Below are 21561 nucleotides of genomic sequence, written 5' to 3'. Positions count from 1 at the left end.
CACCGTGGAGCTATTACAATATCAGATGGCACAAAGTGCTGGTGACACACAGCCGCCTGGCACATTTCTCAAGATGATTTTTTATTTTATTTTTTTCCCCCAGTTGTCCTAAAAACAAACAAACAAAAGTGTCTAAAAGTTTAACATTTAAGATCCTAAGACGTAACCACTTCTGGATTCTTCCTCCGCCCATCTCTCTCTTCCCTACAGTATTTTGGCTTCAGTCTAAAAGGCCTCCTTACCTAATTGCATATTGAGTGGGATCACTTTACCGCCGTGCCCTACACTACAGCCTGGACACTGTTCATGTCACTGGCAGCATCACTGTAACAATCTCCATTTTAAAGTGGCAGGGTCAATTTCCAGCCTTCTCTCACATCCTGCTCTGCAATTTAATTGCTAATGCATCTCCTGTTTCTGCTCCTCTGGCTTTCATTTCCATGCTGCCAACCCCCCCCCCCCCCCCCCCCCCTCCTCCTCCTCTGGGTACAATCTTACTCTTCTTGCTTAAATCTCTTCCTTTTGCTCTACCATCAAGTTTCCCCCTCCTTCCCTCGCTACCTTTTCGGCTCTGTGTAAAGAATAAGCTCAGTGTCACCTGAGGTGCCGAAGTTTTGCTGGTGTGAAGGCTAATCGGTGACAGTGATGAAGATCCTCCTGACAGGACAACAAAAGCAGTGGGGTGTTTGAGTCACTTGTGAACTGTGTAGACCGTTATTCAATTCCTGCTTAAGTATTAATAAGGCTTTACATGCCCTGGGGAGGTCGTGAGATGCAAGTGCATGCTTGTGCATCTTGCATGTGTATGCATGTGTCTCTGAGTGCAAGAGCTAATTTGTGGGCTGCTCATTTTTCTTGACAATCACGAAAGAGGAGGCTGGTAAAGACTTTTGTAACTGAGGACCAGCTCATGTAATCGGAGTAATAAGGAGCCTCAGAGGAAAGCAGGATGCTATGAACACTTTTGAAAAGTTTTGTTGGAGAGGATCTGCAGCGAAAAGTCCTGCACGGGACGGATGGTGAGTTTGAATTATTTCAGTTTTTTTTGGGGGGGGGTTCTTGGATACATGTTTAACTTTACTCATCCTCAGTGTCCTCAGATAATGTATTGATTCAGTCACTCTTTGGGGAAAACTTTAAAGCAGTTTTTGCCTCATTAGGCACGATTTACAGATCTCACTCAACTTTGTTTTCAAAGTTCGCTGAAACGCATTTTCGCACAGTGAGTTTCACACAGTAACAAATGTTGCTCACACTTGTTGCTTAAGTCGCCGTTCAAACTGGTGGCAGGTCAGAGCGAGGTCGAGCTGAAGAAAAAAAGAAATGGATGCCTCAGAATAATTTACTTACAAAAAAGTGTCTCAATATTTTTCTCTTATGTTGATATATAGTAAGAGAGCTCTGCTGTACATATAAAACATTAACATTTATTGTGTTCTGCTTTTCTACTGTGAATGAGAAGTAGCACAGAGAGCGAATCAGTTTCTCTTTCCCGTATAAACCAGTGCTTTGGTACGTCTACACAATATAAAGGTTGGGGAGGGTCTGTTTGTGTTTTTATGTCATATTTTTGTCATTTTTAGCTCATCCAGGCAAACGCTGGTAGGATGTTTAGTGAAACTTGCACACAGTGAACACATAACAAGCAAAGTGTGCTCAAGGTTAAGGTCACATTCGTAGCTTTACAGCCAATAAACTGCATTATGATGGATCATGAGCTTGGTGACCTACTAAATCATCAATGTGGTGGTTGCAGAATTACAAGACGACCACGTGATGTTGAAAATGTGTCCTAAACACACACACACACACACACACACACCTTTTTGTACTTTTTGTGTAATGAATGCTGCATACTGTTGTTATTATGACCTGTTGTGGGGATGACGCAGACAAAAGCAGTTTTTGTGTTGTGAGGTTTGTGAGGGTGAGTTTGTGAGGTTTTGCCAGAAGAGTCACGAGTTTAGCAACTGTAGTTTGGAAATTGTGTTTCCAGAAATGTGTCCAGACAGCTGTGGACGTTTTGATCATTTAGCGAGAGCTACTGTGCCTGTTCCTGCAGGAGAAATTAGAAAGTGGTGATTATTAAAGACAAAAAGAGTCTATCAGTCACTTCTTTGGCTTTTCAAATGTTGTAATTCTCTTAAATGAACAAGTTATGGGGAAGACTTGCTGGATAAACTGTAATTAACAACTGATTCGAAGTGATTCACTGCAGTTTTTATGGGCTCATTGATAAGATAACCCTGCAGGTGCAACATTTAAATCTATGGTGGAATATTTTGCATTCTAACGGTTTTTCCAGGTGTTTTTTTTTCCCTCCCTTTGTTAGACACAGAAATGTGACAAACTGCTGCTGATTGGAATAAAAACCAGACATTTGCTTCTGCATTGAAAGTGTCGTCCTCCATGCAGCCAGGATAGACTTCATTGGTTATGTGCTGCCTCTGTATTCAGAAGCTGTTTGTCACCTTTTTTCTTTCATGCGCAAAGTCACCACCAACACCTTGAGCATGCACGCCGTCCCAAAGTGATGCTGCTGCGCTGAAAAAGGAGAAGAAACGGAAACTGTCTCCCTTCACCATTATCGCTGACCACATGGATAAGCCGTCTCACCCCGTGCCGCAGTTCGAGGTGGACGTGGACCTGGGCTTTGCTCTCTTCTTTCTCTTCCTGCTGTGTTTTTTCCTTCTGGTGACGGTGGTACGCTGCGCCCAGACCGTCGTGGACCCTTATGGCTCGATCTCCACCTCCACCTACCAGGAGGAGCAGATCACCTGAGATGGAGAGAGGGAGAAGGGGTGGGGTGAGAGTGCAATCTTACCACTGTGTGGGTGCATACTTTTAAGATCATGTGGTTTATAATGTATGTACAAAAAAGCTTCAGGACATTGAGCAAAAAGCAAGCAGTCTCATGGAAGACATGAGGCGTGCATTCGTGATGCTTTTCAGTGTTTCAGACTGAGGGCTCGAAGCACCGAGCTGTTAAAATCAGACTTTGTTCCAAGCATTAACACAAAGATCTGTCATGTTTAAGGCTTTTGGCCTTTGTTGGGTTGTTACTGAAAATGTTTCTCACAAGTATTTCTCATTAAATTAGCAACTAGCAAATTTCAGGTTTTCTTTTTCTGTACGTCAAACTGTTTAAATGTGATGCATCTTCTGTGTTCATACTCACAATTAATCAACAATCAAAAGCAGCTCATGTTTCCCTACAGTCCTCCAACACCGCTGTAGGCAGGACTTACAGGTACTATGAAGGTTTTTACAGACTAGTCACAAGAGCAACAACCAACAGCAAAACCAGAGTGAGGGCAAAAGAAGGAAAACAGGTTTGTATTCAAATATGTTCAGTTTCTAACTTTCAGTTCCTCGAATTTCCAGAGTGGGGAAGCTGCTCATTTCAGTTTAGCTTTCATTGTTTTGAAAATATTTAGTTTCTGTCTGAGGCATAAACTAAACTAAAGAGGCAAGAGATTTAAAAAAGCCAGGCTACCATGATTCCCTCCATATTTGGGAAAAACTGAAATCTAGTTTTGTTTTTTTGTTTACTTTGGTCAACTAACATGTTTTTCTTCACCTAGTTCTGTCTTCTAGTTTAGCTTTTGTCATACAAAACTTTTTCTGTGTGGACCGTCTATGCTCCAAACCATTATTTAATTCAGCATGAGTGGTCTCAATGCGCTCTTTGTTACCCTGGCTGCTGCTTCAACACTGTCTACCCTGGAGCGGTAGCGCCCTCTGCTGGACAAAAGAGGAAAAGCTTACAGCACCTGGTATTCCCAGGCGGTCTCCCATCCAAGTACTGACCAGGCCCGACCCTGCTTAGCTTCCGAGATCAGACGAGATCGGGCGTGTTCAGGGTGGTATGGCCGTAAGCGAGAACATCCTTCATAAAAAGACTATTTATAGATTCGAAGTGTTATATATGTCCACTTGAGAATATGGTTGATTTTATTAACTAAAAGAACATACCACTATTTAGTCAGCGATGACTTGATTGTAGTTTTTTTTTCTCCCTATAGTGTTACAATGTCTAAAATATTGTTTGAAACTGCTTCTTAACATAAAATTATATAAATAATAAAAGGTATCATATTATTTAAGTTTTCGTAGACTGCTGCTGACACAAGCCTGCAGTCAAAATGGCGTGTGCCGGAGGACAATACCGGGGAGACGACGATAGGGGGCAGCACTTCTCAGATTCATTTGTTAACAACCACTTTTGAACGCCGAGAAGAAGGAGAAAAACAACAAGTCTGTTAAGATGGAGGAAAAACCTGCCTGATAATTTTGGATAACACACATTTATATTAAAAAAAAAAGAAAAAAAAGAAAAAAAAGTACAGTTATGACGCAAACTCCAAAACAGTGATTTCAGTGTTAGCCTGATATGTAGCTGCCGCTCCAGCTCTCATTACAGCGGATAATTAAGACATAACATCAGGTAAGTGGTTGAATTATTTGTGTTTGTATTAAATGAGGTAAACCCCCACGCAGCTTGATTGTAGGTAGGAAATGTGTCTAAACACAGCTTTGTTTTGTTATTTGTTCGTTCTCAGTAGGCACAGCTGTAGCCCTTTAAACAGCTTTCAGAGTCTCCTGGTGCTACAGCACTCCTGTAGCAGCAAAAACAAAAAAGTTCACATTTTCTGATTCATTCTCAGGGCTTCAGGACACAGTGATGTCACATGTTTTTTGTTTGTTTTTGCGAAAAACAGTTTCACTTCCAAGGAGTTGCCATTTGGCATTGGTGCTAATGCTGATCCAGATATTAAATTTTAAATGAAAATGCAAATGTTTTCTGTATGACTTCCTCTTTACAATGTTGCTTCAGTTTAATTAGGTTTTATGCATTCATTTATGCACAGTCCTGCCAGAGCATTTCAGCCAGTTTGACTGATCCGTGTTTGTGCTAATATGCTGTGCATTATGGCCAAACATCTCCACCTTGGAACTCATCTTTCTAAAGCACATTGTTCCATAAATTATCTGGTTTGTTCAGATGCAACTCTGCAAACCTAAGCAGTGCTCCCATGTTCTTTCTTAAAGAGAAAAGGCTTTCTCCTGCAGCCCTTTAGACAAGTCATACTCTTTTTCTGATTGTACTGTCACAAACATTAAAGTTATACATTCTCACTGCTCACATGTCACATACTTTTAAGACATTACACAACAAACTTGCTAAGTTAAACCGAGTTGCTCACACAGGTATAGCTGGGTGGCGCTTTAATGAAACAGCAGGTGCTGTCTACTCTCCAGCTGCTCCTGGCCACCCCTTTAAAACATGCTGCTGTGAGCTGAGCTCTGACACCAGGTATTTCTACAGTTAGTGGCTGGCCTGACTGAGTCACTGCCATTTGGAGTGTTATATTTTGCATGTTAGTGATATATATATATATATATATATATATATATATATATTATTTCTTTCTGTTTATGTTTTACACCACTTTATTCACCATATTTTCATCATAATGTTTTGACAATGGTGTGTGGTCTTAAAGCAGGGGTGTCCTGCAGGTTTTAGACCTTAGCCTGGGTCAACATACCTGAATCAAATAATTAGGCCTCTGGAGAACCTCAAGACATGTTGAGGAGGTAATTAGCAACTTAAATCAGCTGTGTTGGCTCAAGGACCCATCTAAAACCTGCAGGACACTGACCCTTGAGGCCTGGAGTTGGACACCCCTGTCTTAAAGAGATGTTTAGAAAAGGCCTTCGGGTCATCGTTGTCCACTTATTTTGAAGCATTATCCAAGTTAATTTCAATTTCAGTGGCAACCAGGGCATGTTCATCATTTTCCCTCCTGGCTCAACCTGGCTACTGGATCAGCATTTTACTGGTCCTGTATATTTACTACTGACTTATTAAGTAGTGCTTGAAAATGCAGTACAGTAAATGCTGTGCCCCACTTAACGCTACAAATATCGCTGCTAGAAAGAGATGCAGTGGCTGCTGTCAATTTGCTGCACAGGTAACAAGAAATCTGGCAAATTTAAAGATCTAACAGCTTATCTGTAAACAGAAGGCTTTTTTCTAGCTTCTGATTAATTTATTTGTGCTGTTGTTGTGTGAAACAAACCAGCGGCAGATGGTAGTTTAAAAATGTGCTGATTTTTGCACCTAATTAGATTTTAAACCTCTAATTCTTAACCTGACAGCACAGGTTTTGGGTTTATGTAATTAAAAAAAACAGACAAACAAAAACCAAGTGGACCATTGTGAGCATGGAAATTACAATCATGGCCTTCGAGATTGAGGCAAAAGGTTGAGGTCATTATCGATGAAGAGTCAGACCACAGAGGGTGAAAAAGCCTTCGTCCCCTTGGGAATTATATTTAAGCAACCATATATTGTATAGAGTGAAAATCAGTGGACTTTATATAAGAGATCTCCTCTGACACACAGAAAAGGCAGCTTTAACAAATGTTAAATGTGAATTTGATTGATAGCATTTTCATTTTCTTTTGATGGCAAGCTACAGTTGTCAGGATTTGTTCTCACCACGATGAAAGTCTGGCATGGCGATGGCTCAAGTTTCACTGATGCTTTTTTTCTTTTCAGACACTATGTCTGAATCGGCATGTGAGCCCATTCACTCCACAAATGAAACCAGCAGCCAAATGACACAATGGGAAAATGGCTCGGCCTCTCTTAATCTAATAAAGAAAGCAGTGGTGGTCTTGACCAGACTGCCCGATTATAAGATCAGCGCCCTGCGACCGCCGACGCCTCAGCAGTCCTACAGCGAAGCTGAATTCTCCAGCAGCTCCGGTTCTGATATGCAGTGGCAACCAGAGGATGATTCCACTGATTCCGATTTTTCGGTTTCGAACAATAATCAGAAATCTGACAAGAACAGCAGCGGTGACACAAGGAAACCCTCCAACAGCAGTGGTAAGGCCACAAACATTACCACTTGAATCCTGCTCTCAAAACTCTCAAATAACTTTAAAATTCCACTTCTTACTTTTGCCCTCAAAGAAATAAACCCCTCTGTTGGGATATCACCAACTTCTGCCCACTGCTCTCATGAAACTACGAACATCCATCCTAACTTACCGCAGGATGAAGTGAAAGTGGACATGATGGTCTTGGCCAGGAAGAAACGCATGAAGTGGCAGCGTGGGAAAATAGTGGAGATAATTTCAAAGGGTAAGAGAAAATACTGCAGGTTTTCCAGGAATTATGATTTTCTTTGTTTGTTTATTACCCTTTAAACTTGTTAGTCCTTTTCAGATGAGAGCATTTCATTTCATTGTTGTTGTTTTTTTTTGTATATTTGTATAAAAATATCTTTTAATTCAATTCAATTCAATTTTATTTATACAGCCCCAAATCACAACACCAGACACCTCAAGGTGCTTTATATTGTAAGGTAGACCCTAAAACAATACATACAGAGAAAAACCCAACAATCATATGATAATAACAATAATGGATTGCATTTATATAGCACTTTTCGAGACCCTCAAAGCGCTTTACAATTCCACTCTTCATTCACTCTCACATTCACACACTGGTGGAGGCAGCTACAGTTGTAGCAGGAGCAGACCTGGAGCAGACTGACAGAAGCAAGGCTGCCATATCGCGCCTCTGGCTATCACCAGTAGTCGGTAGGTGATAAGTGTCTTGCCCAAGGACACAACGACCAAGACAGACAGAGCTGGGGATCAAACCAGCAACCTTCGGGTTACAAGATGAGCTTCCCAACCCCCTGAACCACGGTCGCCCCATGACCCCCTATGAGCAAGCACTTGGGTGACAGTGGGAAGGAAAAACTCCCTTTTAACAGGAAGAAGGCTCTGGCAGAACCAGGCGCGTAAAGAAAATATCTTTAAGCGATGGATTCTTGTCCACCAAAATATACACATTTAAGGATGTGACCTCAGTGTGGTTAAGATTTTCAGCTTTTTTCTCATATTTAGCTGGCAGTGGGCGAGAGGATTGCACACTCTGGACATCAGTCAATTACAGGGCGCACTGCTTCCATTGGGCATATTTAGGATAGTGATAGAGTCATGGTGCATGCAGGAAAACTGTTGCACTTGTGGACATGACCTAATGAAGTATAACCACATTTTTTTTATTATCCTTAGTTTTCTGCGTTTGTCACTGCATGAGCCAGCAACTTAAATTTTTTAAAAAGGACATTGACCAAAGTGCTCCAAAGCAATTAAAAGAATTTGAACCCTTGTTAAATAAACTGAAAATGAAAGGCAAAGACAAATGAAACGTTAAAAAGGTGAATAATAACTTAAAATATGTTATTCCTGTTTATAAAAGATGCATTTTCATTTTCTTTCTAATTTGTGAAGTACATGCGGTAAAATCTAGGCAGGCTGACATGTGTTCAGACAGCAGTACTTCACTTTTAAATATGAACCACCATTATTCAAAAAGGAAATAGCATTTAAATGGTAGGAACTAAAAAAAATTTTTCTTCCTCTTTACCAGAAGATGGACGGTTAAAGTACAAAGTTAGCTTTGAAGAAAAGGGGAAGATTCTAGTATCCGGTCACCACATTGCCTTTGACACCCCACCAAAGGTAGAGCATCTTTTTGTCGGCACTCGGGTTGTTGTTCAGTGCCAGGATAACAAGTTCCAGTTCCGGCCTGGTGTTTTAGCCGAGCTCCCCAGCAGAAAGAACCGCTTCAGGTGTTCATACCTCTATGAACAAACATAATCACGGGCTTTTTGTCAGAAGAAACGAGTGTCTCACACATCGCTGTTTCATTTTCCAGGTTCTTGGTCTTTATGGATGATCACACGCCGGTCTATGTCGGCTTACCTTTTTTTCACCTGGTTTGCAGACCGTGTAAGTTGTGCTGTGCTCCGGCTTTTCTTTTACTCACAGTTGCAGCAAGCAGCAGACAGGAGAGTGTTTATTTGAAGCACACTTACGTATTTAATTCATTATTTCAACAGTGGAAAACATGTTTGACGACATTCCCGACGGCTTTCATAAGCATTTCATGAAACAGTACATGAAGGACTGGCCGTACCCTCATTTGACCATATACAGGGTTGGACAGAGCCTCAATGCAGAATACTTCGGAGAGCAGCAGAGGTGTGAGGTGCAGGCGATCGACTGCAGCTTGATACAGGTTGTTTTTCAGGTGGGTGTCTTTTTTTTTTTTTTTTTTATCTTTACATTTTAACCAGTCAACAGCAGATCTAATGCTTATTCATACTTCAGTAAATATATTTAACAGAGGTGCTTGTCAGGTTGTGGCACAGGATTTCAGGAGGGTTTGAAATTATGAGTTACAGACAGCATGTTTAACCTAAAAACATATCTCCAGTGTAAGTCCGCCTTGGCTATGTTTAAATAATCCAAAACTAAAAAAAACAAACAAACAACGCTCCCGTTTCTTTTCCTAATCACCTTTCCTTGACAGTGTGCCTTTTTTATGTCTCACTCAGGCTGACCATCACAGAGAGTGGATCTACAGAGGCTCCATACGCCTGGAACATGCACAGGCTAGATTTTTGGAAGTGAGCGTGAGGAGAGAGGCCATGAATGAGTCTGACTCTGACTAAATATCCACAGAGAGTGGATGCTGTGAAAATACTGGGAATAGCATTCACAACCCCCAGAAATGTGCCATTGCATCTCTTTGGAAGAAGATTGGCTTGTGAGCGTGCAAATAAATGGCTCAAGGATATAAGGAGGAGATTTAACCTGTTTGAACGGGGTGCTAATTTTGTAATCTTTAATTTGCTGCACAGTTGTGCAAAGTGACTGAGTGGACCATCGCACTGCCGAATGAAACAAGACATAATTTTTCCTAGAAAACATGCGAACGGTGATTTTCTTTTTCAATTTCTAAAGAAATGGCACTTTATAATTGCACAACTTTTAACAGCAAGGTTAAGCAGCTGTATTTTTTCAACTTTTTTTTTTGAACAGTTCTATGTGAAAATGTTCATACCCTCATTTATTAACTTGGCCACGAATAGAAATTTGTCTGATGTGTGTTCATTCACTTTTTTCAGTGTTGTTTTTTATGAATTGGGAACAATTCATATAAACCTTTTTTCATATTTACAGATTGATATGACAGTTATGTCTCTGATTTATTTTGCCTTTGGTGTCTGTTATGTTGCATCCTTTGTCGTTCAACAATAAAAAATTTTTTAAAAAGCCTTGTATATAAGCTTGTCATATGCAAGCAAATACCCTCTGCCTCATTCATTTCCTTTACTGGAGTGCATAATTGTAATTTAAAGATAAATCTGAGCTCTCACCTGCTAAATTTACTGATATAAAAATGACTGACATAGAAGTTTAGCTATCTAATATCTTTTCTACACTTTGACCTGGTCACACTAGTTAAATAAATACCTTTTAATACATATCAGGAATGTAGCAGAGAGGAAACTTAAGGGAAATGGATGTATGCAAGGTAGTGTTTCATATTTGCTCCTAAGTGCAAATTTTAGACTAGTATGAATTATCTGAGAAGCAAAGCACCAAACAATTAATTTGCTGTACTTAAAAATGTAACTGACGAAGACTCAAAAAAGACCAAAACAATCAGTCTTAAACAGACATATTTATGTGTTTACTTACCCAACAAAATATACTCATTTCAAAATTAATACTTTAGTTTTCATTTATTCGAGAGAGCCTTGTATAGCTCAACACTGTTCAATTTAAATTTACTATTAAGTTTTTACTCAGAGAATGGTTTGAAAAATTGAAAACATCAAGTGAGCCACAGGTCTCTGCCTTGTTCATGGCAGAGATTAAAAGAGAATGACCAGCTGATAGGAAAAGCAACCTCAACTCCTTTAACGTTACAATCAAAGTATGCAGAACAGCATCTCTGGATGCACAGATGAGCAGCACGCCAGGTACCAATCCTGTCAGCTAAGAACAGGAAACTGAGGTCCCATGGATCACGGCAGTTGGAAAACGTTGCATGGTCTTACCGATCCTAATTTCTGATGCAACATTTTGGATGGCAAATGTTGTGTAATCATATGTTTATCAATCCATCCTGCCTTGTGTCAACAGTTCAGACTGGTGGTGGAGTGATGGTGTGGGGGATATTTTCTTGGCACACCTCAGGCTCTTTGGAACCAACTAAACATCCAGTCATCTGGAAGACTAATAAAAATAAAGTAAAACTAATAAGAAAATGCAAAACTATAATAACTCTGCGTTCCATACGTAGCAATCGGTTTAAAAAGAAGTAGAAGATTGTCGGTCGTATTTCCGGACGCAGGGGGCGGCAGTGAGTCTCACAGGTCTACCCAGCAACATGAAGAGAAGAAGACCATAGAACAAAGCTAAGGTATGGCTTGCTTCTTATTTGACATTTTAAATTAAAATTAATCAAATTAATTAATCTAGCTGAAATTAAAAGAATGGTTATCAGGTTGGATACACTTTGTGCGATAAAGAGGCGCAGAGTCAGGATGAAACGGTCTCCACGGCTAACTGATTGAAGTCCATGCTAGCTTCGACCAATAAGTCTCAAGACAAAATCAGATGCTGGTGTTTTGGTTTTTATTTATTTAGTTAGTTATTTTTAGTAAAGCCCTTAACACCTTATCCTGGCTGGACGTCTTTTTTTTTTAAAAATATACGACCTTGAGCTTGAGAAGTGTTTCTGATTTACTTTTAATCCCCCCTATTTGAGCCCGCACACCTAGATGCAGAGGAACCAGATGTTCGCCAGGTTTCAGAATACTTTATCGATCCCTGGGGGAAATTATTTTTTGTTACAGTGCTCCATTATAAACAAACATTAACAAGACAGACAATACGCTAACTAAGAATAGTACAAATATATATATATATATACACCAATATGTATGTATATATATATATATATATATCCCCTCTGGCCAACACCAGTAGGCAGTAGGTGAAGTGTCTTGCCCAAGGACACAATGACCGAGACTGTCCAAGCCGCGGCTCGAACCGGCAACCTTCCGATTACAAGACGAACTGCCAACTCTTGAGCCACGACCTTCTTCATAGCAACATTATAAATGTTATATGGTGGTAACACAGTATGAAGACATGGTTACATGTAATAGATGGTTGGTTTGAATAATTTATCAAATGTGAATTTTACATTTCCAAGAATCTGAGAAAATACCTCAGGTTTTATGAGGGAGCATTCCCTGTAGTAAATGCTCCCTTTAGGGCCAGTAAAGCAGATTATTTGCCTCCATCTCACTCTATCCTTTCCATCCTATTCTCTCACACCAGCCATCTTCATTTCCTCCTTCATGACATCCATGCACCTCCTCTGTGGTCTTCCTCCTTCCCTCCCGCTTGGCATCTGTTGTCCATTATAGCCAGTATCCTTCCTCTGCACCATCTCTAACCACACCTATTCAGCTGTCTCCAAACTGTTTAACCCAAGCTATCCCTCTGATATAATCATTTCTAATCCTTTTCCTTTTGGTCACCCCAGTGAAAATCTGAGCATCTTCAACTTTGACATCTCCAGCTCAGCCTACTGTCTTCTTGACAGTGCCACTGTCTCTAAACCTTGTATCTCCAGTCTCACTACCATGTTGTGAACCTTTGGTTTTACTCTTGCTGCTATCATTCTGTCACGAATCACCGCCAGGACTCTTCTTCACCTCTCTGTTGCTTTTCTGACTATTTAAACTCATCCCTCTTCACTATATCTGGTTCCTGCATCGTCATTTTTACACCCGTCTCCCTGTCATGCAAACAATTGTTCTGTCTTTCTTCTACTGAATGCAATTCCTTTTCTGTCCAGTGCACCTCCACCTCGTTCACCTGCTCCCTATTCTCACTAGAATGCACCATGTTGTCCAGAAACATTCTAGCTCAATAAATTAGTGATTCATTTCAGCGGTAAGTTAGCTAAACCACAGCACAATGTAACCATTTTCTATTAATATGTGCTTTATTTATGCAGGTAAACACTCAAAGGCTCTTGACCTTCCTCTAAGAGATGTGATGTCAATCTTTTCTAGTGTGTTAGGAGCCCCAAGTGTAAGTCTTTGAGATGTTTGGACTTTGCATTGTTCATTTCTTTTCTGCATCATGAGAAAATCTATGCTTTTTTGGAATAACATTAGTAATAATTAATCTCTGATATGTGAAACCTTTGTGTGTTGCAGTAACTATGGATGGAGATGAGACTGAGATGAGCAGAGAGGAGTGCTGGATAATAGACAAGGCTAAGGAGACCCAACGGGTCTCTCCAGATTTGCTGGAGAAATGCAATCAGCTGCAGTCTCTGCTGAAAAGGAGAGAGGAACAGGCCGCGTGCCTCCTGAGACTTTGCGAGTGAGTGTTGTCATTGTAAACGAATATGAAAGCATTAAGTGTGGCAATCTTTAAAAAAAACAAACATGCTTTTAACATGCTTAACTACTCACACAAAAAACTGGTTTTGGGGTTCATTCTCTTGTTGGTTCATTGTTGGAATAAAATGTAATAAAAACGAGCAACAGTCAAGAATTGTTATATATGGAGTGTGGAGATGAGAAAAATATTGTACTGCTACTATTCATAACTATCATCATTATCATTGCATTAATCAGCATTTCATTAATACATTTATTGAAGCGGTTGGCCTTACATTAAAACTTGTATTGCAGGTGTGATCATAATTACATATTAACCTTTTATTGCATGTGCAACTGTAATCATTTTTATACACACATTGCAGGATTGTGCTTATATAGAGTGATGCTCGGTCTATTTAAAGGTCTTAAGCTTCGCGTGGCGCGAATGTCCAGGCGATCCATGGTGTAAGTGACCTAGAGCAACAGAAGGTTTAAGCATGCACGCTTGCAAACATACATGATAGTATTCATTCTAGGCTAAAGGCCTGGGACACATTTTGCTTCTAACTGCATTTGAGTTCGCCTAGTAACAGATGACAGAACAAGAGTCAAGAAAAGTGTCAATCTTCAGGGACCACCTGGAGGGTGAAACAGATTGCCATATATGGAAGAATGTGATAGAAAGTTTCACACTGTTAGACCTCTGCCTTACCACAACATACTTCAAATACATCGAAGGCTTCTACAGACAAAAACATGGCTGTGCCATGGGCTCCCCCGTGTCACCTATCGTAGCCAACCTTTACATGGAGGAAGTGGAAAGGAAGGCTCTTGGCTCTTTCAAAGGAAGAGTACCCAGCCACTGGTACAGATATGTGGACGACACCTGGGTCAAAATCAAGACACAAGAAGTGGAATCCTTCACTGCGCACATTAACGCTGTGGATAAAAACATCAAGTTCACCAGGGAAGACACAAAGGATAACTGTTTGCCTTTCTTGGACTGCGCCGTGCACATTGAAGAGAATGGCAACCTCAACATCGAAGTTTACCGGAAGCCAACACACACGGACCAGTACCTCCTCTTTGACTCCCATCACCCTCTGGAACACAAACTTGGAGTAATTAGGACCCTACACCACCGGGCAGAACATGTTCCCTCTAAGCCTGAAGGAAAAAAGAAGGAACACACACATGTAAAGGAAGCACTCAAAATGTGCGGTTATCCTAAATGTGCGTTCTTAAAGTCAGCAAACAGGCACAGAAAAGAAGACCAGACACCAGCGAGGGAGGATAAGAAGGACAGACGCAACAACATTGTCATCCCCTATGTAGCCGGTGTATCAGAAAAACTTAGGAGAGTTTTCTCCAAGCATGGCATTTCAGACCCAGTAACACACTCAGACAGAAACTGGTTCATCCGAAAGACAAAACTCCAAAACACAGACTTAACAATGTGGTGTATGCTGTACGGTGCAGCGAGGAATGCTCAGACCTCTACATTGGAGAGACCAAACAGCCACTTCACAAGCGCATGGCACAACATAGCAGAGCCACCTCCACAGGACAAGACTCAGCAGTCCATCTGCATCTTAAGGACAAAGGTCACTCTTTCGAGGATGCCAATGTTCACATTTTGGACAGAGAGGACAGATGGTTTGAAAGAGGAGTGAAAGAAGCCATCTATAGGGAGTGCAGAATTATTAGGCAAGTTGTATTTTTGAGGAATAATTTTATTATTGAACAACAACCATGTTCTCAATGAACCCAAAAAACTCATTAATATCAAAGCTGAATGTTTTTGGAAGTAGTTTTTAGTTTGTTTTTAGTTTTAGCTATTTTAGGGGGATATCTGTGTGTGCAGGTGACTATTACTGTGCATAATTATTAGGCAACTTAACAAAAAACAAATATATACCCATTTCAATTATTTATTTTTACCAGTGAAACCAATATCACATCTCCACATTCACAAATATACATTTCTGACATTCAAAAACAAAACAAAAACAAATCAGCGACCAATATAGCCACCTTTCTTTGCAAGGACACTCAAAAGCCTGCCATCCATGGATTCTGTCAGTGTTTTGATCTGTTCACCATCAACATTGCGTGCAGCAGCAACCACAGCCTCCCAGACACTGTTCAGAGAGGTGTACTGTTTTCCCTCCTTGTAAATCTCACATTTGATGATGGACCACAGGTTCTCAATGGGGTTCAGATCAGGTGAACAAGGTGGCCATGTCATTAGTTTTTCTTCTTTTATACCCTTTCTTGCCAGCCACGCTGTGGAGTACTTGGACGCGTGTGATGGAGCATTGTCCTGCATGAAAATCATGTTTTTCTTGAAGGATGCAGACTTCTTCCTGTACCACTGCTTGAAGAAGGTGTCTTCCAGAAACTGGCAGTAGGACTGGGAGTTGAGCTTGACTCCATCCTCAACCCGAAAAGGCCCCACAAGCTCATCTTTGCTGATACCAGCCCAAACCAGTACTCCACCTCCACCTTGCTGGCGTCTGAGTCGGACTGGAGCTCTCTGCCCTTTACCAATCCAGCCACGGGCCCATCCATCTGGCCCATCAAGACTCACTCTCATTTCATCAGTCCATAAAACCTTAGAAAAATCAGTCTTGAGATATTTCTTGGCCCAGTCTTGACGTTTCAGCTTGTGTGTCTTGTTCAGTGGTGGTCGTCTTTCAGCCTTTCTTACCTTGGCCATGTCTCTGAGTATTGCACGCCTTGTGCTTTTGGGCACTCCAGTGATGTTGCAGCTCTGAAATATGGCCAAACTGGTGGCAAGTGGCATCTTGGCAGCTGCACGCTTGACTTTTCTCAGTTCATGGGCAGTTATTTTGCGCCTTGGTTTTTCCACACGCTTCTTGCGACCCTGTTGACTATTTTGAATGAAACGCTTGATTGTTCGATGATCACGCTTCAGAAGCTTTGCAATTTTGAGACTGCTGCATCCCTCTGCAAGATATCTCACTATTTTTGACTTTTTTGAGCCTGTCAAGTCCTTCTTTTGACCCATTTTGCCAAAGGAAAGGAAGTTGCCTAATAATTATGCACACCTGATATAGGGTGTTGATGTCATTAGACCACACCCCTTCTCATTACAGAGATGCACATCACCTAATATGCTTAATTGGTAGTAGGCTTTCAAGCCTATACAGCTTGGAGTAAGACAACATGCATGAAGAGGATGATGTGGACAAAATACTCATTTGCCTAATAATTCTGCACTCCCTGTATGTCCACTGTGAGCGACCATCTTTGAACAGAGGCGGTGGTTTACGACATCAACTCTCTGCCATCTATAATCCAGTTTTGAGTTCCCTCCCCAGACGCCTTAACGCCCACTCACATCCTGGGCCATCTGACCTCAGGAATTCGCATGATAAGGTGGGGCCAGGTTTCACAATGAGCTCACCCGAAACCCTGACTGATTGGGACCCACACCCAGTTTCACACCTTGGCTCAGGCGATTAGAGGATCATCAGGGGGTCCTTTTGTCCCTCTGCGGGGGGATACTCCAACTAGGTTTAAATCTGGGACTCTCCACCATTTGACCTTAGAACTGAAGAAGCTTCTCGGATGAGAGGTGAAACGTCTCCAAGCAACTTAAAGAAGTCCAGACGCTTTTCTTTGCAAGCTCCTTTGACCGTGATAGAAAGAGGAACTTCTCTGTCTGTTTTTAGCTTTCTAAATGAATATCTACTGTAATTGACATATATCATAATTTATTAATAATTTATTCTTGCAAGGAAGCAAAAGCATAAAAATTTCATGCAAGTGCTTGAATAGGGTAGTCCCTGCTGAGCTTTTAATGACATTTAGTTAATCCCACCTACTTTGCCTTAAAACTGTCCCAAAATAACACGTCCTTCTACAGGCTTCTAACAATGTGTGTTGTAGATAACCTTTTTTCTTTTTTTTGCAACCTGGGCACTAAGTGTACTGAGTGTATCCTTTACTTTTTATACAACGCACACTAACTAGAACATTGCATAACATATTAAGATATAAGATAAAAAATTTAAGATAAAAAAAAGTTGTTTTGGCTTTCTTTAAAAGACACGATTTTGTTCTAAATGTGATGATTCTTTATGTATTTATGATGGCATGGATGCCATCCATCCATCCATTTTCCTATCCGAGGCAGCAGCCTAAGCAGAAAAGCCCAGACCTCCCTCTCCCCGGCCACCTCCTCCAGCTTGTATGGGGGAACACCAAGGCATTCCCAGGCCAGCCAAGAGATATCTCTCCAGCGTGCCTGGGTCTGCCCTGGGGCTTCTTCCCGGTGGGACATGCCGGAACACCTCACCAAGGAGGCATCCTTGTCAGATGCCCGAACCACCTCAGCTGGCTGCTTTTGATGTGGAGGAGTAGTGGCTCTACTCTGAGCCCCTCCCAGATGGCCAACTCCTCACCCTATCTCTAAGGGAGAGGTCAGCCACCCTTCGGAGAAAGCTAATTTCTGCTGCTTGTATCCGCGATCTCGATCTTTTAGTCACTGCACTAGTGAACAAAACCCAGAGATACTTAAGCACCTCCACTCGGGGAAGTTACTTGTCTCTGACCTGGAGTGGCAACTCAACCGTTTTTCTGGCTGAGGACCGTGGTCCCCCTTTTCTCCAGACTCTGCTTCCTCTACGAAAGATGTGTCAGTGGGATTAATAAGTATTCCTTCCACCGCACGACAATATTCTTAGTCAAAGTCAGCAGTGCTCCACCTGCACTATACACAGTGCAGGTAGAGCACGACTTTCCCCTCCTGAGTCGCCTGATGATTTGCCAGAATCTCTTCCGAGGCATGAATGTGCTATGTTAAATATCAGAGCCTGTACACTGGTTACTTTCTCTGTGTTTTCTATCTTCTCTTCATTCATTTCTCTTTGTTTTTGTCATTCAGGTCTGTGGCTGCATGTGAGGATACTGTCAAGAAACTTTACTCATTGTTGGAATGGGAGTACAGCGACACAGATTTGGACGATGACAATAACCAAGCAAGCTGTGGTAAAGCAAAATTGAATTAAAAAATGTGCACTTGGTAGGTTTGTTTGAAAGCTACAATTTAACCTGTGATTTTTACTGTTTTTAGGACAAGCATCACCACTGTCATGCGAGTCTGCTCCCTCAGAAACTCAAGTCCACAGACCTCTGGCTTCTGATGGCTCGGCTTCTTTTTCATCTAAGCCAAAAGACAGCGAAAAACAAGAAAGAGTTCTGAGAAAAAAACACCCTCTCGCTTTGAAGAGCCCAGTAGTGGTCCTGACCAGAATGACTGGATCTCAAATGACCAGCTCTCTATCTCCTCCATCACCTCAGAATCACTGGAGTGAAGATGAGTCTTTAGGCACTGATGGGTCTGACATGCAGTGGGAACCCAGCGGAGACTCGAGTGATACCGACTTTTCTATTTCAAGTACACGTTCAAACAAGAGGAAAAAAATGGCCAAAAAGAATGGAAAACACACTAAGAATGACACAACACATCAGGAGAGAAGAAACTCCATCAGAAGCGGAGCAAAGACATCGACTCTGACAACAAACGCAGAAAGCAGCGCCAAAAGCAGCCCAGTGAAAACACTGACGCAGCAAGCGGGTACAGTTCCTGATGCAAAAGGCAAAACGGCAAAGTCATCACAAGCCGACACAAACACAAGTGCTGAGAGCAAGGCAACGAAAACATCGCCAAAACCAGCAAGCGCTTTAGGTAATGACCACAAAATATACATTATGGAAAAACATAAAAAACGCCCTTTTTTTTTGCCCAGATCTTAGATTTGTGTGTTTTTAAGCTGATTTAAAGCTGTATTATATTGTTGAAGAGTAGAAAATATTGGCAAATTTAAAGATCTTGCTTTGTACACTGAGGAACAGATCACTACCAGATTTCCAAACACAGAAATCATAAGATCTATCCAATCGTCAAATGACATTTTGCTCCTTTTACGCCGACAGGAGTAACTCCTGTAACCACTGTATCAGCTGCTTCTCAGTCCTCATCCACAAAGACCCCTGCTGCGGTGCCACAAAAAGAGATCAGTGTGAACATGAAGGTCCTGGCCAGAAAGAGGCCTTTGAGCTGGCATCCAGGGACAATTGTTGAAATAATAACAAAGGGTAAGAATAATAAAGAAAAGGCTCTATTGGTAAGCACAAAGCAGATTGTAAAGTTTCACATTTGTCTTTAGCTTGACAGCTACTCGTCGATTAAAGACGTCTTGTTTTGTGTAGTTGGGAATGTTGGTTGACATTTAATCAGTGTAATCTGTGAAATGGCTTTGAGGTAGTGAGTACGTTAAGCAATGAATTGCATTTATTTGGAGACATTCTGTAGCTCTGTTGACACTGATTGTCATCAGGATGTCACGGCAAGCAGAGCTCGACACACTGTTGCTCTGGTGGCTAAGATAACAAAAATGTTAAACTTCAAAGTAAACAAAAGAAATTATGTGATGCTAAAGGAAGGTATGTTTCTTACATATCCGTGTCCCATAGTTGAGGCTAGACTAGCAACGTTTAGATTTTTTTTTCTACTCTTTTTTTTTTTTTTCTTCTATATTTTGTTGAGTGGTCGTGGTTGTGCTTGTTGTTATTACACACACCATGCGATATGACATATGAGTGACATTACCACAGTTTAAAGTTTGTTGGTGTTTGGGCCTCACCAACTGAATTCCTCTGGCAGCACATTTTGACACAGATTGTGATGCTGTAACTTAACAGCTGGCGCTTAAGCGCTTTTGATTACGCTCTCAAAGAAAATAGATACATTTGATATGAGAAAAAAACCCATTTAATTTAACAAATGCACCTGTATTTGACATTTCTTCTTTCAAGAAAAGCAGTACGTAGAAGCAAATGTGGTATAATCTGAAGTGTTTCCAATGTTTCTTTAATCATTTCAGAAGACGGCAGGGTGAAATACAAGGTCAACTTTAAGGAGAAGGGGAGGAGCCTAGTGTCTGGTCACCACATTGCCTTTGAACACATGCCAAAGGTGAATGAGTTGCTTGTCGGTGCGCGTGTGGTGGTCCGGAGCAAAGACGACCAGTTCGTGCCTGGTTTCATGGCAGAGGTCCCCTCCAGAAAAAACCGCATGAGGTTAGTGTGTTTTACTCTGGTGATAAATTCAGATTGTGAAGGTGGGAAAAAAGTGTAAAATTGCTTTTAATTTTTATATTCCAGGTTCCTGATTTTTACTGATGATCACACTCCAGTGTATGCTAGCTTACGTGCAATGCACATGGTTTGCAAACCGCGTAAGTTCAGGTTATTTATGGTTGTCTGTCTCTGTGTTAGTCCTGTGACAGACTAGCGATCTGTCCAGGTGTACCCCGCCTGTCGTCTTATGACAGCTGGTGTTGTCAAGTCCATAATATCTAATTTTATAAAATCCAGAATCCTAATTCTTCTATACTTGCTGTCCACAGCAGCTGCTATTATAATACTGCTACTAAGAAGATTTTCCATTTTCTATGACAGTGGAGAACCCTTTGGATGATATCCTAGATGAAAAGCACAAGCTTTTCATGCAGAATTATTTAAAGAAGTGGCCTTATCCACCCATGACGCAGTACCATGTCGGACAGACGGTAAACGTGGAACGTAACGGATTCCTGCAGAGGTGTAAAGTACTGGAGATCGACTGCAGTTTGATGGAAGTTGTTTTTCTGGTCTGTTCCATCTTAAGTTGTTCCTGTTTTTTTTAAATCCTGTTATATTTATTTCAATTGTGTGACTTACTGTAGTGTGTTCATTTCATGTTTAGGATGATGATCATAAGGAGTGGATCTACCGAGGCTCCAGTTGCTTGGAACAAATGATTAGTGTGAATGAGAATTTAAATAAGACTTAAAAGGAGGACGGGCGGAAGAGTAACACTACCTCAGTCAATGGTAAACTACTTTCGTATGTGGAGAAAAATTATGTTATCCTGGTTATCCCTGCTGGCTTACTAGTCTCTCTGTTTCCCTGTTTTGTGTGGTTTAGAGCCATCACCATCATCAAACTGATGGACTATGAGGATGCTTTAAGTTTGTCCTACTGTGCTTTTCTCTTACTCCTGGGGATAATGCCTTCAGATCGTGCAGATGGTACTGATGCAAATGTATTCATTTTATAACAGATTTTGTACAGCTGAACGAAAATAAAAATTTCTAAGTAGGTTCAAACTTATTGTGTGTTAATCTGAAAAAGTGAAAAAGAGGGCATCTTTCATATGTGTGTGGCTGCAAAGTCTGCAGCTCATTTTCAAGTT

The 21561-nt window shown here is 41.1% G+C and overlaps 2 protein-coding genes and 1 non-coding gene across 3 annotated transcripts; 2 read left to right on the top strand and 1 right to left on the bottom strand.

Annotated features, from left to right (window-relative positions):
* Window positions 1-3761: 3761 nt before the first annotated feature.
* On the bottom strand, window positions 3762-3880 carry LOC113015451 (5S ribosomal RNA). The gene has a single exon (XR_003271121.1). It is a non-coding gene; the product is annotated as a 5S ribosomal RNA (ribosomal RNA).
* Window positions 3881-4161: 281 nt separating this feature from the next.
* On the top strand, window positions 4162-10212 carry LOC113015288 (histone-lysine N-methyltransferase SETDB1-B-like). Its single transcript, XM_026157242.1, has 7 exons — window positions 4162-4447; window positions 6569-6901; window positions 6989-7159; window positions 8462-8663; window positions 8750-8823; window positions 8934-9124; window positions 9432-10212. Exons 2-7 carry the CDS (start codon window positions 6574-6576, stop codon window positions 9546-9548), a joined length of 1083 nt encoding a protein of 360 aa, XP_026013027.1. The 5' UTR covers window positions 4162-4447; window positions 6569-6573; the 3' UTR covers window positions 9549-10212.
* A 1007-nt stretch (window positions 10213-11219) lies between these two features.
* Window positions 11220-21475, top strand: setdb1a (SET domain bifurcated histone lysine methyltransferase 1a). Its single transcript, XM_026155892.1, has 11 exons — window positions 11220-11308; window positions 12920-12996; window positions 13125-13293; window positions 18208-18311; window positions 18397-19011; window positions 19260-19421; window positions 20210-20405; window positions 20490-20563; window positions 20787-20977; window positions 21073-21199; window positions 21294-21475. The coding sequence occupies exons 3-10, from the start codon at window positions 13130-13132 to the stop codon at window positions 21157-21159; spliced, it is 1593 nt and encodes a 530-aa protein (XP_026011677.1). The 5' UTR covers window positions 11220-11308; window positions 12920-12996; window positions 13125-13129; the 3' UTR covers window positions 21160-21199; window positions 21294-21475.
* The last annotated feature ends 86 nt before the right edge of the window (window positions 21476-21561 follow it).

Source organism: Astatotilapia calliptera, chromosome 22 (assembly GCF_900246225.1).
Source record: "Astatotilapia calliptera chromosome 22, fAstCal1.2, whole genome shotgun sequence".
Classification (NCBI taxonomy): Eukaryota; Metazoa; Chordata; class Actinopteri; order Cichliformes; family Cichlidae; genus Astatotilapia; species Astatotilapia calliptera.
The sequence above is the reverse complement of the archived record's forward strand: the minus strand, read 5'-3'. Positions and strand labels throughout refer to the sequence as shown.

Excerpts from the sequence above, each read along its gene's own strand:
- LOC113015288 (XM_026157242.1), top strand. The coding sequence starts at position 6,574 with ATGTCTGAATCGGCATGTGAGCCCATTCACTCCACAAATGAAACCAGC. Across the intron at positions 6,902-6,988 it reads GAAACCCTCCAACAGCAGTG|AAATAAACCCCTCTGTTGGG; the intron begins GTAAGGCCACAA and ends TTGCCCTCAAAG. Across the intron at positions 9,125-9,431 it reads TGATACAGGTTGTTTTTCAG|GCTGACCATCACAGAGAGTG; the intron begins GTGGGTGTCTTT and ends TGTCTCACTCAG.
- setdb1a (XM_026155892.1), top strand. The coding sequence starts at position 13,130 with ATGGATGGAGATGAGACTGAGATGAGCAGAGAGGAGTGCTGGATAATA. Across the intron at positions 20,564-20,786 it reads GCACATGGTTTGCAAACCGC|TGGAGAACCCTTTGGATGAT; the intron begins GTAAGTTCAGGT and ends TTTCTATGACAG. Across the intron at positions 20,978-21,072 it reads TGATGGAAGTTGTTTTTCTG|GATGATGATCATAAGGAGTG; the intron begins GTCTGTTCCATC and ends TTTCATGTTTAG.